General features: G+C 43.9%; 1 protein-coding gene across 1 annotated transcript in view; it reads left to right on the top strand.

The window, feature by feature from the left end:
• Nucleotides 1-17,714, top strand: part of DHX8 (DEAH-box helicase 8) — a 31,406-nt gene that overhangs the window by 11,398 nt on the left and 2,294 nt on the right. The window contains exons 10-20 of the mRNA XM_059147960.1: nt 1,499-1,596; nt 2,468-2,615; nt 3,781-3,962; nt 6,161-6,355; nt 6,668-6,853; nt 6,973-7,183; nt 7,848-8,029; nt 10,621-10,761; nt 13,592-13,747; nt 16,424-16,561; nt 17,452-17,580. Of these exons, the coding sequence (XP_059003943.1) occupies nt 1,499-1,596; nt 2,468-2,615; nt 3,781-3,962; nt 6,161-6,355; nt 6,668-6,853; nt 6,973-7,183; nt 7,848-8,029; nt 10,621-10,761; nt 13,592-13,747; nt 16,424-16,561; nt 17,452-17,580 (1,766 nt within the window). The remainder of the gene's footprint in view (nt 1-1,498; nt 1,597-2,467; nt 2,616-3,780; nt 3,963-6,160; nt 6,356-6,667; nt 6,854-6,972; nt 7,184-7,847; nt 8,030-10,620; nt 10,762-13,591; nt 13,748-16,423; nt 16,562-17,451; nt 17,581-17,714) is intronic.

Below are 17,714 nucleotides of genomic sequence, written 5' to 3'. Positions count from 1 at the left end.
ATCCATCAGGGGGACATAAATTTATGTAACGGTAATAAGTGAACACTATGTACTTAACTACCCAGGTTACATAGAATTTTACCTGCACCTTTGAAATCCTTACATGTCCCCCACTGATTAGATGCTCTTCTTTGCTCTGCTGGATAACCACCATCCTAAATTTTGTGTTAATTATTTCCCTGCCTTTTTTTTTTTTTTAAGCATTTTTCTATCTATATATCTGTCCCTAACCACTGCCTTACTTAGTCGGTTTGAACTTCCTTTCTTTTGATTATTCTTTTGATATTTATCTATGATGATTAAAAAAAATATATTTATTTATTTGACAGAGATCACAAGTAGGCAGAGAGGCAGGCAGAGAGAGAGAGGAGGAGGCAGGCTCCACGCGGGGCAGAGAGCCCGATGTTGGACTCAATCCCAGGACCCTGGGATCATGACCTTAGCTGAAGACAGAGGCTTTAACCCACTGAGCCCCTGATTTTTATAGTTGTATTTCATTTTCATTTCTGTAGTGTTTTCTGTATGTAAATTTACCATAATTTATCCATTTCACTTTCGATGGGTATATGTTTCTGATGGACATGTTTTGGTGTTTTTGCTTTTTATTTTTAATGATTTTATTTATTTTGAGGGCTCCTGGGTAGCTAAATAGGTTAAGCATCTACCTTCGGCTCAGGTCATGATCCCAGGATCCTGGGTTCGTGTCCCATATTAGGCTCCCTGCTCCAGGTCTGCTTCTCCCTCTGCCCTCCCCCGCCCACTCCTGCTCACGCTGTCTGTCTCAAATAGGATCTTAAAAAAAAATGTACTTACAGATTTATTTATTTTGAGAGAGAGAATGTGAGTGTGGAGATGGGCAGAGGGAGAGGGAGAATCTCAAGCAGACGCCATGCTGAGCATGGAGCCTGACACGGGATTCAATTTCATGACCCTGAGTAATTTCAACTTATTTTTTTTTGCTAATCTTTTGTGGGTTAAGTTACTCCATAATGAAGTTGGGTGGCAAATACCTTAGGACCATTTAGAATGTTATACCACATTTTTCCATGGGCTTAACTTTTCTTTTTTTTTTAAAGATTTTATTTGACTGAGATCACAAGTAGGCAGAGAGGCAGAAAGAGAGGGGGAAGCAGGCTTCCTGCTGAGCAGAGAGCCCAATGCGGGGCTTGATCCCAGGACCCTGATATCATGACCTGAGCTGAAGGCAGAGGCTTTAACCCACTGAGTCACCCAAGGGCCCCTTAACTTCTTTTGACAGTAGCTTCTCTGATCAGTTCTTCTGTCAGAGTATAAATGCCAGAAGTACCTGGGGGCAGGGAAAACAGCCCTTTCTGTTAGAGTTTCACTTGAATTGCTGTCTTTTTGACCTTGTTAGCTGTCTTTGTTAAAGATCACTGGTGCCCATGGAAATCATCTGTTTTGGTAACAATGATTGATTATTTCTCTCTCTCTCTCCTTTTTTTTTTTTTCTTAATTTTTCTTTTGGGGGGATTTTTAGATGAAGATCTTGAGATCGAACTGGTTGAGGAAGAGCCTCCATTCTTGAGAGGGCACACCAAGCAAAGCATGGACATGAGCCCTATTAAAATCGTTAAGGTAAGAAATGCTGGGCCTCTAACCTGGGTGTGCCGAGCGAATTTCTTTTCTTGATATAACTGTTCAGTTAGTTTCTCAGAGCAGTCTATTACATATGCAAAAGCAGAAGTTAGGCTGAAGGTAATATTGACTGTTGGTCAGGGTCTAGAATGTTTTTGTTTTAAAGGGGGATTGATTTGGCTTTGTTACTTTTGCCTTTTTGCTTCTTTTGCTCTCATTCTGCTCTGTTTTGGGAACAAAGGAGGAAATAGGAGTGGTTGATCTACTATTACTGCCTTTGCCCTTACAGATTCCAAGGCAGTTTCGAAGGGCCCACGTGACCAGTTGGGGCTGGCCCTCAGTAGAAAGCTATAGTGCTGAGTGCTGCGGGTGGCAGGGCTGTGAAGAGAAGAACTCATGGAAAGTTATGATATGTTTTTAGGTTTGGAAAAGGATATTTTAAAGGTCTTTCAGCCCAGCCCAGTAATTCACTCACATAGCCTTTGCAGCAATTTCTCCCCTGTGGTTTTCTGTCTGCTTGACATTTTGGTGACAGGGAGTTTGCCAGCCCTTAAGGAGACCCACTCCCTTCTTTAGAGGGATCTGATCATTAGCTGTTCTTTAGAAGCTGAAATGTCTCTTACCAAGACAGCCATGTTAGTCCTCATTTTAGTTCCACATTCTGTAAATACAGAAGAAGTGTTACCCCCCTCCTGTGTGTCTCATCTCTCTTGGGGTTCTTATCTTCAAGCCAACAGCCCCATTGTAGTCTGGTACATTGAGATGAATGTCCTTCTTAGGTTCAGGGGGCTTAAACTCTACATTTTATTTCCCGGATATTTACTGCATGCTGAGATCTTACTGTGACGCTGTTTGTTCTCTGGTACATTAGAACCCGGATGGTTCCCTCTCCCAAGCAGCAATGATGCAAAGTGCCTTAGCCAAAGAAAGGCGGGAACTCAAGCAGGCCCAGAGGGAAGCGGAGATGGATTCTATTCCCATGGGGCTCAACAAGCACTGGGTTGATCCTCTGCCTGATGGTAAGACCCTGGGGCATGTGGACTGTTCAAAAATAATCCGATCCTTCAGAGGGTTAAGCATCCAACTCTTGATCTCGGCCCCCATTGGGTGTGGAGCTTACTGAAAAAACAAAACAAAACTTTTTTTTTTAAGTATTTTATTTTGTGATTTTATGATTTTTTTTTTTTAAGATTTTGTTAATTTTTTTTGACAGACACAGCAAGAGAGGGAACACAAGCAGGGGGAGTGGGAGAGGGAGAAGCAGGCTTCCTGCTGAGCAGGGAGCCCAATGCAGGGGCTTGGTCCCAGGATCCTGGGATCATGACCTGGGCTGAAGACAGATGCTTAACGACTGAGCCACCCAGGTGCCCCAAGTATTTTATTTTTAAGCAGTCTCCACACCCAATGTGGGGTTTGAACTCACAAACTTAAAATCAAGAGTCGCACACTTTACCAACTGAGCCAGCCAGGTGCCCCAAGAATTTTCTGTGCTAAAGATAATACAGCTTTGAAGCTTCTTTTTTCACATAATTGTTTGTGTAGTCAATGTTAAATAACTGCCAGATAGAGTCTTACTGATGTGAGGCAACTGGGGAGCTTGAGGTACACTGTGAAGTAAGTAGACATGATCGCTTCTCTCACAAGGCTTACAGTTTAGTGGGGAAAATGAAGATTAATCACAGTTGCCAGGTAACTAACCATATCATCACCGGTGCTGTCTGAAGTACAGGTGATGTGAGTCACTTCCCTGAGAAAGTTGAGACCTGAGTATAAATAGGACTGTGTCCATCAGAGGGGATGAGGTGGGCTTGGGGCGTGTGTCCCAGGCAAAAGAGTAGCCTGGGCTGGGGCTACTCCTGTGAGGTGGGGCGGCCAGGACTTAGGAATTGGGGCTCAATTCTAGAGTCCACTAGCAGGTGCTGCTGGGGTCTAAACAGGGGAAGGGTATAATCAGAGTTGCATTACCAAGGGATTGTTGAGTCTACCCGGCAGAATGGACCAGATGGGGTGAGTGTAGACACCTGAGGTGATCTAGTAGGCTTTTCTAACGGGAGAGGATGGTGGCTTGAACACAGAGGTAGCAGACAGGAGGGATCCACTGGAGAAATGGGATTTGTTGAATGTTGGGAGGGGAGCACCGAGGTAGCTTGAGGATGATACTAAACCGTGTGCCTTCCCTTGCAGCGGAAGGCAGGCAGATTGCCGCCAATATGAGGGGTATTGGGATGATGCCCAATGACATTCCCGAGTGGAAGAAGCACGCCTTTGGGGGCAACAAAGCTTCTTATGGGAAGAAAACCCAGATGTCAATCATTGAGCAGAGAGAGAGCTTGCCCATCTACAAACTGAAGGAGCAGCTGGTCCAGGTGAGAAGCCCCTTTATGATGTGCGGGAGTAGCAAGGTTTTCTAAAAGAAGGATGACGTGTTTGAATTGAAATTAGTTGGACAGATATGTGTACCTTTGAGGTGGCTTTTCTAAAGAGGATAGGAAAAAACAGAACACACCCAAGTACTCTAAAAAACTACACACACACGCACACACACATACATATAAAATATTTATTATATATATTATATACATTCTTATATACACATGTATATATACACATATATGTTATATACATATACACACATACATATTATATATATTACATATATATACACGTATGTAATATATATATTTATTAGTCTGTACATTTTTTTAGATTTATTTATGTAATCTCTACACCGGTATGGACTTGAACTCACAACCCCGAGATCAAGAGTTGCATGTTCTGCTGACTGAGCCAGCCAGGCGCCCCTGCATTTTTCTTTTTCACAATGAGGAAATAAACCTGTTTGAACGAGGGGCCTCTGGAATGGTTCTGAGTGTTGTGTGGCACAGAGCAGTGTCTCCGGCCAGTAAGAGAGATGGGGATGCATAGCCAGGGATCCCATTCAGGCAAGACTTTGCTAGGGGAACTTTTTTCCATTTTTTTGGAGGTTGAATTTGAAGACCAGCAAACTCCCTAGGCAGCCGAGTTTACTGGTTCCTAGTGAATCCTTTCAGTGTTATCTCACACATACACAAGCAAGTACAAATACATAAGTACATGCATGAATGCTCTATGTTTTATGTCTGCTCTCTGTTTCTAGGTGGCAGCATATGGTGCATATGTTCTGCATCTTGCTTTTTCCCCTTCATGATAATCATGATAAGCTCAGAAAAATTTTCTTTCTTTTTTTTTTTTTTTTTTTTTTTTGGTGCTTTTTTTTTTTGTGGATGTGCTCTGGCTTATTTAACTTGTCCTGTATTTTTTTTTTTTTTTTTTAAGATTTTATTTGTTTATTTGACAGAGACACAGTGAGATAGGGAACATAAGCAGGGGGAATGGGAGAGGGAGAAGCAGGCTTCCCGCTGATCAGGGAGCCTGATGCAGGGCTCCATCCCAGGACGCTGGGATCATGACCTGAGCTGAAGGCAGACACTGAGCCACTCAGGCGCCCCAACTCATCCTGTATAATAGACATATAGGTTGATGGCCATCCTTTACTGTTATAAATGGTGTAGAAATAAGACTTCTGGGCTAAGGTATTGGAGTTTTGGCAGTGGCAGTTAGTGGGGAGCCCGTTTTGGGGCTCGTTCCCAGAACCCCAGGATCATGACCTGAGTGGAAGGCAGATGCTTAACCCACTAAGCCACCCAGGTGCCCCAGGAACGCTTTATATACCTTTTTTATTTCCTGTTGAATTCTTCAACTGTATGTGTGTAATACTTAAAAAATAAATATGTAAAATCAGGGCTATCTGGGTGGTAGTTTATGGTTTTAGCCTCAACTGTTATGTTCTTATGAATTTAAGAAAACCAATAAAATTTTAAAAAGTAGAGTTGAGGGCACCTGGGTGGCTCAGTGGGTTAAGCTGCTGCCTTCGGCTCAGGTCGTGATCTCGGGGTCCTGGGATCAAGTCCCGCATCGGGCTCTCTGCTCAGTGGGGAGCCTGCTTCCTCCTCTCTTTCTCTCTGCCTGCCTCTCTGCCTACTTTCGATCTCTTTCTGTCAAATAAATAAATAAAATCTTTAAAAAAAAAAAAAAAAGTAGAGTTGTGTCAGTTACAAAAAGAATACCCATAAAGTTTCAAGTTTTTTTTTTTTTTTTTAAAGATTTTATTTATTAATTTGACAGAGAGAAATCACAAGTAGACGGAGAGGCAGCCAGAGAGAGAGAGATAGGGAAGCAGGCTCCCTGCTGAGCAGAGAGCCCGATGCAGGACTCGATCCCAGGACCCCGAGATCACGACCTGAGCCGAAGGCAGCGGCTTAACCCACTGAGCCACCCAGGCGCCCAAGTTTCAAGTTTTTAAGTTATACATGTAGTTCAAGTAAGAAAGAGCATTACCCATAGAAAATCACCATTGATTTTTTTTTTCTATGCATAACTTTAGACTCTGGTTATAATCCTATCGTATGTCTATTATCATATCCCTTTTTTCTTCTTTAGTGTTAGAATGTAAACATTGATTATTTTCCTCCAGAGTAATGTGTGGGAAATTTTAATGACTGTATTTATATTCTGTTGCTTTCAGGCTGTCCATGACAATCAAATCCTGATAGTTATTGGAGAGACAGGATCAGGGAAGACAACACAGATCACCCAGTACCTGGCGGAGGCAGGCTACACGTCCCGGGGCAAGATTGGATGTACCCAGCCCAGAAGAGTAGCGGCCATGTCAGTGGCCAAAAGAGTGTCAGAGGAGTTTGGTTGTTGCTTGGGCCAAGAGGTAAGTGGGTAGTGAAGCTGTTCTGGAAATGCCTGAAGAGAGTGTATAGGCCCAGATCTCTCTCTCTGAAATGGGAATGGTACTGTCTTCCTTCATGTTTCTCTTGTGGGGAAGAGGCTTCTCATGGTCATCATTGATCTGTTCAGGGTCAAATCCAAGGTAGATTTTACTGTGAGGAAGTCACTGCATGTCTTGGTTGAATTCTTACCTATTAAGATTGCAGGGAACATTCTCACCGGGCTGAAGTCTTGCCTAGTGATTGCAGAAAGGAGAGGTTTGTGTCTCAGGTTTTCAGCTTTGTTTCTGCTTTAGGTGGGCTACACCATTCGATTTGAGGACTGCACCAGCCCAGAGACAGTGATCAAGTACATGACAGACGGGATGTTGCTCCGAGAGTGCCTGATTGACCCTGACCTCACACAGTACGCGATCATCATGTTGGACGAGGCGCACGAGAGAACCATTCACACGGACGTGCTCTTCGGGTTGTTGAAGAAGGTAGCTAGGTGCTCTTTGGTGACCCTTCCACCTGTCAGGAACTCAGTTCTGGGAATCGGGTTTGAGTCCCTGTGCCTTTTTGCTTTAGTCCTTCTTAGCCACGTCGTGTTTCCCTTTAGACGGTTCAGAAACGGCAGGACATGAAGCTGATTGTCACCTCAGCCACGCTGGATGCAGTGAAGTTTTCTCAGTACTTCTACGAAGCGCCCATCTTCACCATCCCTGGTCGAACATACCCAGTGGAGATACTGTACACGAAGGAACCGGAGACAGATTATCTGGACGCCAGCTTGATCACCGTCATGCAAATCCACTTAACAGAACCACCAGGTGGGAGGAAAGAGAATTTTCCCCTCTTAGGCCAGAAGTCCCGACGTGGGTCGATTTTCTCTCATCTTATAAAACAGTGCCTTTTAAATATCAGTCTCTCTCTAAGCCAATGACTTATATGTTTGAAGGGGTGGTAGAGGTATAAATAATGGCCCTCAGGGTTTATTTATTTATTTGTTTTTTTAATTTTAATTTTTTTTTTAAAGATTTTATTTATTTACTTGACACACAGAGAGAGAAATCACAAGTAGGCAGAGAGGCAGGCAGAGAGAGGGGGAAGCAAGCTCTCCACTGAGCAGAGAGCCCGATGAGGAACTCGATCCCAGGACCCTGAGATCATGACCCGAGCTGAAGGCAGAGGCTTAACCCTCTGAGCCACCCAGGCGCCCGGCCCGCAGGGTTTAAATGCATCTGTTTAAACATAGACATACACACACACACACACACACACACACACAAATAAATGTAGACACAAAATTTTTAAAAAATTAAATATTAAAAACAAGAACACACTAAAAAATGAAAAACCAGAATCAACATGGACAGATGAAAACCTTGTTTGTTAGAGGTCAGAATAGGAGTGTATCTTCTATCATTTGGTGTTCTTTTCATGTCTGTCTTTTCTGTGGAGCACTCACACAGGAAGTCAATGGTTTCTTCTTAGGTGATATCCTGGTCTTCCTGACTGGTCAGGAGGAGATCGACACCGCATGCGAGATCCTCTATGAAAGAATGAAGTCCCTGGGACCGGATGTTCCAGAGCTGATCATCCTGCCAGTGTACTCTGCTCTTCCCAGTGAGATGCAGACCCGAATCTTTGACCCGGCTCCACCTGGCAGCAGAAAGGTAACAGTGGGCAGAGGTGAAGCTCCTTTGTGCCCTGGAACCACGTGGCCTATGCACCTGGCCCTAATGGGGATTGCCTAAGGTGCACGCAAGCTTTGGTTTTTTTATGTCTTAGAAAACAGTCGGACCAGTTTGTTAAGGAATAAGGATCTTGTATGTGGCTTTAAGCTCCTCATCTTCTGCTGTATTCGACAGATATTTTTTGAGCGTCTGCCAGGCTTAAGGTGTGCACCAGGGCTGCGGTGTGAGGCCAGGCCTCTCTGCTGTGGGGCACCCAGCGGTAGACAGGCCTTGAACATATGGTGTGAAAGAGCTGCTGGGGCTGTGGATACCCCGAGGGGGAGGCCCTCGCCCAGAATTCTTAGAGGAAGTAAGGACCTAGGCTCATCCTGAAGAGCGCATGGCTGTTCCTCTAGCCGGGAAGGGTAGGAGGACAAGCATTCTGAGAGGACAGTCTGTGATAGCCTTGGGACAAGAAAGTGTGGCCATCTCAGGGGGCTGCGTCCTTCTAGCAGCTAGAACTCACTGTGTGGGTGTGCATAGGAGACAGTGAGAGAGGAGACAGATGGGTTTTTTAAAATAACAGCCTTCCTGAGATATAATTTACATACCATACAATTCAAGCTTTTAAAACATACAATTTAGTGGCTTTTAGTATATTCATAGAATCGTTTGATCGTTAATTGCCATTACTGATGGTAATTAATCATAACTGTTGATCACTAGAGTTAATTTTAGAATAATTTCATGACTCTAAATGAAACCCAGTACCCCTTAACAATCACCCCCCCTTCACCCCTCTGCTTAGCCCTTGGAAACCACTAATCTGCTTTCTGTATTTCCGGATTTGATTATTCTGTACAGTTCATAGAATGGGGTCATATAATAAGAGGTTTCTGGTCACTGGGTTTCTTTCACTTAGTATGTTTCCAAGTTTCATCCACATTTGTAGTATGTGTCCAGTACTCATTTTTTTAAATTGCTGCACAATATCCTGTCGTAGAGTGATAGTCTACATCCAGAATGTGGATGTACCGCATTTTTATTTTTCCATTCACCAGTTTTTGGATATTCAGGTTGTCTCCCCATTTTAGCTATTATGAATAATGCTGCCGTGAGCATTTGTTTACAAGTTTCTGTGCGGACATATGTTTTCATTTCTCTTGAGTACATATCTAGGAATGGAAGACAGATGGATTCGAATCACACTGAAACATTAGAATGGATGCACCATTAGGGTGCATGGAGGTGTGGGGAGGAAGGGCAGAGAGAAGTCAGGAATGACTGACTCCCAGCTTTCTGGCTTGGACAGCTAGATGGAAGAAGGTGCCTGGGGAGGGGAAAGGTGGTAGTGATTCCTCCTCTGTTCTGTTCCTGATGATTAGATTTACTCTTATTAAAAAAAAAATTTTTTTTTTTAAAGATTTTTATTTATTTATTTATTTGACCACAAGTCAGAGACCACAGTAGGCAGAGAGGCAGGCAGAGAGAGAGAGGGAGAGAGGGAAGCATGCTCCCTGCTGAGCAGAGAGCCTGACTCAGGGCTTGATCCCAGGATCCTGAGATCATGAATTGAGTGGAAGGCAGAGGCTTAACCCACTGAGCCACTCAGGTGCCCCTTTTTAAAATAATTTTTAAAGATACGTTTGAGAGAAAAAAAAAAAAAAAAAAAAAAAAAAAAAAAAAAAAAAAAAAAAAGATACGTTTGAGAGAAAGAGAAGAGTGCATGGAGGGAGAGTGGGAGGGAGAAGCAGACTCCTTGCTGAGCAGAGAGCCTGATGTGGGGCTTGATTCCAGGACCACCGGAGATCGTGACCTGAGCCGAAGGCAGACACTCAACCAACTGAGCCACCTGGGCGCCCCATGGACTTCTTTTTAGGAGGGCTCTGCAGCTCAGTGGCAGGTGGAAGCCTTTCAGGGCCAGTGAGATCCTGGCACAATGTGGGATGTTGTGGTGCTTCCTTGCAATGATTTTTCCAAGCAATTGTGTTTTATTAGCTGAACCTCTGGGTGGAAGAACAGTGGCAGTGCCAAGCCGAGACCAATAATCTTCCAGATCACACATACGGCTGCACACACACAAACCATGAAATTCCTCTGCCGCCTCGTTCATTTTATGATCAGAAGAAAAAAAAAATCTCTTTCTTGTTCCACATACACAAACAGCCCATTTTGTAGTCCAGATGTCCCCATGGGGGAAGAAAAATCTCATTTTGCACTGGCACATGTGATGCCAGGAAATCTCTGCTTTCCCAGGGTGTGAGAAAATTAAAATTGTAGTAATCAACATTGGATCTAGAAAATGAGATATGTAGCCATTTGCATCAAATGAAATTGGCTTTGATTGGCCTTTGCTTTTTCGTGTTCCACTTCTCCTTTCAGGTACCACCCCGTCCCCAACTTGACCTTTAAGATGAAGGCACCTCCCCTTCCACCCATTTGAGGCCAAACAGATTAAGTGCTGTGTAATCTCATAGAGAGGCAGAGAGTGGCATATTCCTTCAGGAAAGTGTCTGAGGTCCGATGTCCTGATTCACACCTCAGGGCTGTGCCTGGGCAGCCTAATCCAGCGGTGTCCCTCTTATCTGCAGGTCGTGATTGCCACCAACATTGCAGAGACCTCACTGACTATTGACGGCATCTACTACGTGGTGGACCCTGGATTTGTGAAGCAGAAAGTTTACAATTCCAAGACCGGCATCGACCAGCTCGTGGTCACTCCGATTTCTCAGGTATAGCAGCTTCTACCCACAACAGTCCTGAAAATCCTCACTAGGGCTTGGTTTTATATTTTGAACTTTATTGTTTTTCTTTCCTTTTTTTTTTTTTTAAAGAGATACTCTTTTTTTTTTAAAGATTTTATTTATTTTAGAGAGAGTGCACGCACCTGTGTACACACAAGCAGGAGGAAGGGGAAGGGACAGAGGGAGAGGGAGAAGCAGAAGCAGAATCCCTGCTGAGCAGAGAGCCCGACAGGGGTCTGATCCCAAGACTCTGGGATCGTGACCTGAGCTGAAGGCAGACGTTTAACCTGCTGTGCCACTCAGGCACCCATAAGGACATATTTTTAAAAATACTGTACTTAGCCACAGACATCTGAGATAGTAATAATTCATGAGATGTTATTGTGTTTCTTTGATAATTGTGGAATAATTTCCTGTCCAAATTATATTTAAAAATGAAAAACCTGATCAGCTGTTTTTGGCTACAAGGCATCAAACATTTAAAAGGTCATTTTTTGGGGTGCCTGGGTTGCTCAGTGGGTTAAAGCCCTTGCCTTCGGCTCAGGTCATGATCCTAGGGTCCTGGGATTGAGCCCCACATTGGGCTCTGTGCTCAGCAGGGAGCCTGCTTCCCTTCCTCTCTCTCTGCCTGCCTCTCTGCCTACTTGTGATCTCTGTCTGTCAAATAAATAAAAAAAAACTTAAAAAAAAAAAAAAGTAAATAAAAGGTCATCTTTTGACTGGAATGGTTCCACTTGCAGGAATACATCTGAAAGCTTATAGTAAGCACACATCTGAAGGTAAGGGAAAAAGGATGTTCACCGAAGCATTATTTATATGAAAGGAAACCTGGGAAAATTCTAAATGAACTCCAAAAGGGAAGCTATTTAATAAAATATGGCACATCCCTGCTGTAAAATGTCTTGTGGTGTTAATGTGGTGGTGCGCATCTATGTTTAATGACATCAGCATATAATTATGATATATTATTTGAAAAAAGTGAGCTGAAACATAGCATGTAGACTCCAACTTTCGTTTAAAAATAAATGGTGTGCGCTTGTGTATGGGGTGTAGTAGTGTTGGGCTTATTTGTCGGTGGAGCTGCTGGTTCCTGTATTGGGTTTAAAGTGCATTTTTCCTCCTTATGCTTTTACATATTATCTTGATGTTCTATAAGAGGGATGTGTGACTTTCATCATGCATAGAAATCCAAAGGCTGTTGTCATTTTGACCCTTAAGGAATGCTAGCTACCGTCTGCAGAGTGCTTACTAAGTGCCAGGCACGAGGTACTTGCAGGTACACGAGCTCACTGCATCGTCGCATCCGTCCTTAGTGATAGATGTTGTTTGTACTGTCATTGCACAGATGAGAAGGAGGCACAGAGGGTTAAGTGACTTGCCTAAGGTCACACAGCGGGTGGAGCCAGGATTTGAACGGGGGTGTTCTGCCCCCTGCACGTATGCTCTGTGCCGTGTCTTGGGGTGGTGCGTGCAGCCTGCAGTGGTTGAGAAGTTGGCTACCCTGAGCTACCCAGGCACCCCCCAAAACCACTTTTTAAAAAAAAGATCTTATTTGTTTATTTGACAGATCACAAGTAGGCAGAGAGGCAGACTACAGAGAGGCAGTAGGGGGAGAGAGGGGGAAGCAGGCTCCCCGCTGAGCAGAGAGCCCGATGTGGGGTTTGATCCCAGGACCCTGAGATCATGACCTGAGCTGAAGGCAGAGGCTTAACCCACTGAGCCACCCAGGTGACCCCCCAAAAAAATACTTTAAAAATTAATGCCCCTCTCCCTTAAGTAGTGCAGAGAAGTATTACATTATTTTGGAGAAAGAGGAGACAAAATTTTAAATTGCTCATAATCCTCGTACCAGAGCTGTCATCATTTTGATGCTTTTCCTGCCCATCATTTTTTGTTTCTTGTTTGCAAGTCTAGTCGTCTACTAAGTGTATGATTTTGTGTATTTTTTGTTTAAATGTTTATTTTCTTGATTATTAATGTATAATAATGTTCAACATCAGATCTTTGATAAAAATCAGTAGAACTGGTCTGCAAGCCTACCATCAGAGTTATCCACAGTTTTAGGGCATTTTGTCCTAATTTTTCCTTCTGGTAGTATTTTTGTTTTGTTTACAAAATTAGTATTGTTCTATAACTTGCTTTTTCATGTGTGTGCATGAACATTTCCTTCTGTTATTGAGAGTCTCAAACCTGATTTGGGAGGGACTCCTGGCTGGCTTAGTGGGTTAAGCATCCAACTCTTGGTCTCTGATCAGGTCTTGATCTCAGGGTCATGAGTTCAATCCCTGCGTTAGGCTCCATGCTGGGCCATAAAGTGGAGCTCAGAATTCTTTTGCATGCGGAGCCTACACATATGCCTGAGCATGTGCACGTGCGCACGCGCACACACACACAGACACACACACGCGTGCTGCAGAGTCATCACTGGTATGATTAATGTAACGTTTCTTTAGTTCACTTACATTTTTGGTCACGACTGTGGGGATGGTATTTTTCAGATTGTGTTATGCCTTTTCTTTTCTGTTGTGGCACACTATTTGGAATGTACATTTCTACAAACATAATCTACAATTATGATATTTCTTCCATTCATGTTGCTAATATTTGCCTCATTTGAACAAACTTTCCTGGCATGCTGAGTTTTAGAGAGGGGATGAGAGGAGCGTTGATAGTCTTGGAAATGGTCCTAAAGGAAGTGAAATAAACCCCATTTCAGGTTTTGCCAGCTGCTCAGTGCCCCCCTTTTAGCAGATTTCCTGGGTAAAACTGTTGAGCAACGTTTAACAGATATGTTACTTTTATATGCCCGCCCCTCTAGGCTCAGGCAAAGCAGCGAGCTGGCAGAGCTGGGAGAACAGGCCCAGGGAAATGTTACAGGCTGTACACCGAACGTGCCTACAGGGATGAAATGCTGACCACCAATGTGCCGGAAATCCAGAGGACCAACTTAGCAAGCACAGTGCTCTCACTCAAGGTAGAAATCACTGTCCTGTTAGAATAGGCTGGTGGAACAGTCCAGTCCTGTGTCCATCGTAAATGAATGTCGGTTTCACCAACCTTGTTAAATACTTCAGTAATTTCGGGGAACCAGTCCCTTTGAATGGAATGCAAATGGCTGTGATAACAGCCGCTCCACTGCCTTCTGAGGCTAAGTTGGCATGATGGCTGTGAGCGTGTGTTTTTATCTTACCATAATAACCAGCAGGATATTTGGTTATAAGAGATTTTAGTTTAGGAGCATTTTCTAAAAGGATATTAGAAAAATCCAATTGGTGCCAAACCATGGACAGACACACTTCCTTCAACCCTGATCCAATTCTCTTCTTTTAGAATGGAAGTGAAACTCCCAGTCTAAAAACTTTGTAAGGGAACTATCAGTACAGGTTTCACCCTGACCCTCTGGGGGCTGGGTTTTCATTCTGAATCACTGCTCTTCCTTTGTCAGTCCCCAGTGAGGACCCTCATTCTCTTTTGGCAGGGAGAGCTGCATGAATAATTTCCCAGCTGATGGCATCCCCACCCCTGACACGGATGCTGCCCTGGGGCGCTGGCATTCTGCTGGTGTGGAGTGCTCTGTTGTAATTTATTATTCATCTGCTGTAAGAGGGGCTAAAACAGAGCTTCAGACAAAAAAAAAAACCCTGCCCCAGTCCCTGGAGTGAGAACAGAGAGGCATCTGTGGCTCAAACTTCAGCTCTGAGCTCTCTGTCCTTGGCAAATTTATTTGTTCAGCCCTCTGTTCTATATTCTCCTTTCCAGAAGTGGGCTATTAATAGTATCTGTTGTGAAAATAAATGAGATAATACAGGTAAAGGCCCTTGCCACAGTGCTTGCTGATTGCTAACATAATTTCTTGTAGTTATTCATACAATAAGCATTTATTGAACACCTGTGTGTTTATGGTCACAGTCACTTTAGGGGAAAGAAACAGAAGGCTTAGGGCCCACCACATCTCCCTTACACATACTTGGATAGTGCATCACTCTTCTGTTTCTTTGATTAATCAGATTAGCTAACAGACACATCAAAGCCTGCTCTGCGCAGCACGCGGATTGTGCTGTGTTACTGCGGTTTTGTATACATGAGTCTCACCATTGTGAACTCTGTGAGGGCCATGACCATATCTTAGTCATCTGCACAGCCCTGCCACCTGCCACAAGGCGCTTCCTTGATGCATAGCAGAAATTATGTATGCAAGAGACAGGACAAGCTGGTGTGTTATCCTTTTTTAAAAATTTTGGTAAAATATGCAATATACTACTCTTACAACCTTTTTAAGATGTACAGTTCAGTGGCATTAAGTGGCATTAACTTTCCCAAGTATGCAGCCATCACCACCGTCCTTTTTTGGAACTTTGTCATCATTCCAAACAGCAACTCTGTCCCCTTTACAACGAACCATCTCTTTTTTTCCTCTCCTCCAGCCCGTGGTGACCATCAGGAGCATTTTCTAAAAGGACCATTAGTCCACTTTCTGGTCTCTGTGAACTTAATTTCCATGTAAATGGAATCATGCAGCATTTGTCCTTTTGTGTCTGGCTTCTTTTGCTCTGCATCATGTTCTCATGGTTCATTGTGTTATAGCCTGTGTTAGAATTTCCTTTTTAAGGGTCAGTAATACTCCTGGCGTACATACACTGTGTTTTGTTTGTTCCTTCATCTGTTGGTGGATAATCGGGTGGTTTCTGTCTTTTGCTGCTATGAAAATGAGTGCAAAGGTATCTGCTTGTGTTCTCCTCTTGGTTCTTTTGGGCATATCTAGAAGTGGAATTGCTGGATCATAGTGTGATTGTATGTTTAACTCACTGAGAAATCACCTGTTTACATTGCCACTGGCAACACAAGCGTCCATGTTTCTCCACATCTTTGCCAACCCTCCTTAGTGTGGCTGTCGTAGCAGGTGTGAAGTGGCATCTTCTTGTGCTTTTTTATTTTAAAGATTTTATATATTATTTGACAGAGACATAGCAAGAGGGAGAATACAAGCAGGGGGAGTGGGAGAGAGAGAAGCAGGAAACCCGCTGAGCAGGGAGCCTGATGCAGGGTTCGATCCCAGTACCCTGGGATCCTGACCTGAGCTGAAGGCAGATGCTCAACGACTGAGCCACCCAGTTGCCCTTCTTGTGCTTTTGATGTGCATTTCCCTAATTACCAGATCTGCTGAGCATATTTTCATGAGCTTTTTTGCCATCTTTATAACATATTCTTTGGAGAAATGTCTCTTCGTGTCCTCTGCCCATTTTTATTTGTATTTATTTATTTTTTAAATATATTTATTTGTTTATTTAAGTAATCTCCACACCCAGCGTGGGGCTTGAACTCACCACCGTGAGATCAAGAGTTGCAAGCTCTTCTGACTGAGCCTGCCAGGCACCTCCTTTTGCCCATATTTAAATTGTCATCTTTTTGGTATTGAGTTGTATTTACATTTACAACAAACAGCAGTTTTTCAAGTTTCCAGAGAAAGTAGATGCTTCCTACTAGTCTGAGTGTTTTGTGTGGCCCAGCCTTGGAGATGACTGCTAAGTTTACTGAAGACTTTGTACCTGCAGCAGAAGAAATAGGAAAGAAGTGGACAAGGACTGTCCCTCCCCATTAACACTGGTGGTACTGACCCTTTTGTCACACACTTTCTTCCTTTCTCTTCTAGGCCATGGGCATCAATGACCTGCTGTCCTTTGATTTCATGGATGCGCCTCCAATGGAAACCTTGATCACAGCCATGGAGCAGCTGTATACGCTGGGGGCCTTGGACGACGAGGGCCTGCTCACTCGCCTGGGCCGCAGGGTAGGAGCCAGACTGAACTTAACGGTGCTTTTGGGGAGAGCAGCCAGCCTTCTAGACGCTATGTTCTGTGCAAAATCAAACTCTGAGGCCCTGGGTCAACTTTGAGTAGAATTTTAGATGCCTGTTTTTAAACTGGATTTCCCCCTATCACTTAAAAATTCTTTTTCTTGGGACGCCTGGGTGACTCAGTTGGTTAAGCAGCTGCCTTTGGCTCGGGTCATGATCCCAGGGTCCTGGGATCGAGTCCCACATCGGGCTTCTTGCTCAGCGGGGAGCCTGCTTCTCCCTCTGCCTGCCTGTGCTCGCTCTCTCCCTCTCTCTCTCTCTGATAAATAAATAAAATTTAAAAAAAAGAAAAAAGAAAAAAAATTCTTTTTTTTTTTTTTTTTTTTTTTTTAAGATTTTATTTATTTGACAGAGAGATCACAGGTAGGCAGAGAGGCAGGCAGAGAGAGGGAAGCAGGCTTCCTGCTGAGCAGAGCGCCCGATGCGGGGCCTGATCCCAGGATCCTGGGATCATGACCTGAGCCGAAGGCAGAGGCTTAACCTGCTGAGCCACCCAAATGCCCCTAATAAATTATTTCTTTACCGCAAAAGGAATTCCGTTTATAGTCAGTTTTACTTCGGGATACATGATTAAGTCTAGACTTAATTTTGAAAGATGTCTGCAAAGTTTCCATCTACCCCAACAAGAGTTATGTTCTCGGTCACATGCATTTCGTTGAGGTTTATTTGGGAAATTTGAAAACAACATGCCCAGCTAACATCATGCCCAGGTAAAGGTCCTGTGGTCTGTTGCCCAGTGGGCTCTCTCAGGGTCTGCCACTGGCCAGTACAGATAGATGGGTCTTCTGCTTAGCAGCAGCTGTAGTCTCCACTTCTCCCTCTAGATGGCAGAATTCCCTCTGGAGCCAATGCTGTGCAAAATGCTGATCATGTCCGTGCATCTGGGCTGCAGTGAGGAGATGCTGACCATCGTGTCCATGCTGTCGGTGCAGAACGTCTTCTACAGGCCCAAGGTAGGGAGTTCAGACTCACGTTCAGGTACAGGGTGTGGTGATGTTGGGTTACATCGGCCTGTTGCCACCGTAGTGCTTGATATGGACACTTGATGGGGCCAGGTAGGGCTCTGCAATTGCTGAGTGCTCACTTA

Source organism: Mustela lutreola, chromosome 15 (assembly GCF_030435805.1).
Source record: "Mustela lutreola isolate mMusLut2 chromosome 15, mMusLut2.pri, whole genome shotgun sequence".
Lineage (NCBI taxonomy): Eukaryota > Metazoa > Chordata > Mammalia > Carnivora > Mustelidae > Mustela > Mustela lutreola.
The sequence above is the reverse complement of the archived record's forward strand: the minus strand, read 5'-3'. Positions and strand labels throughout refer to the sequence as shown.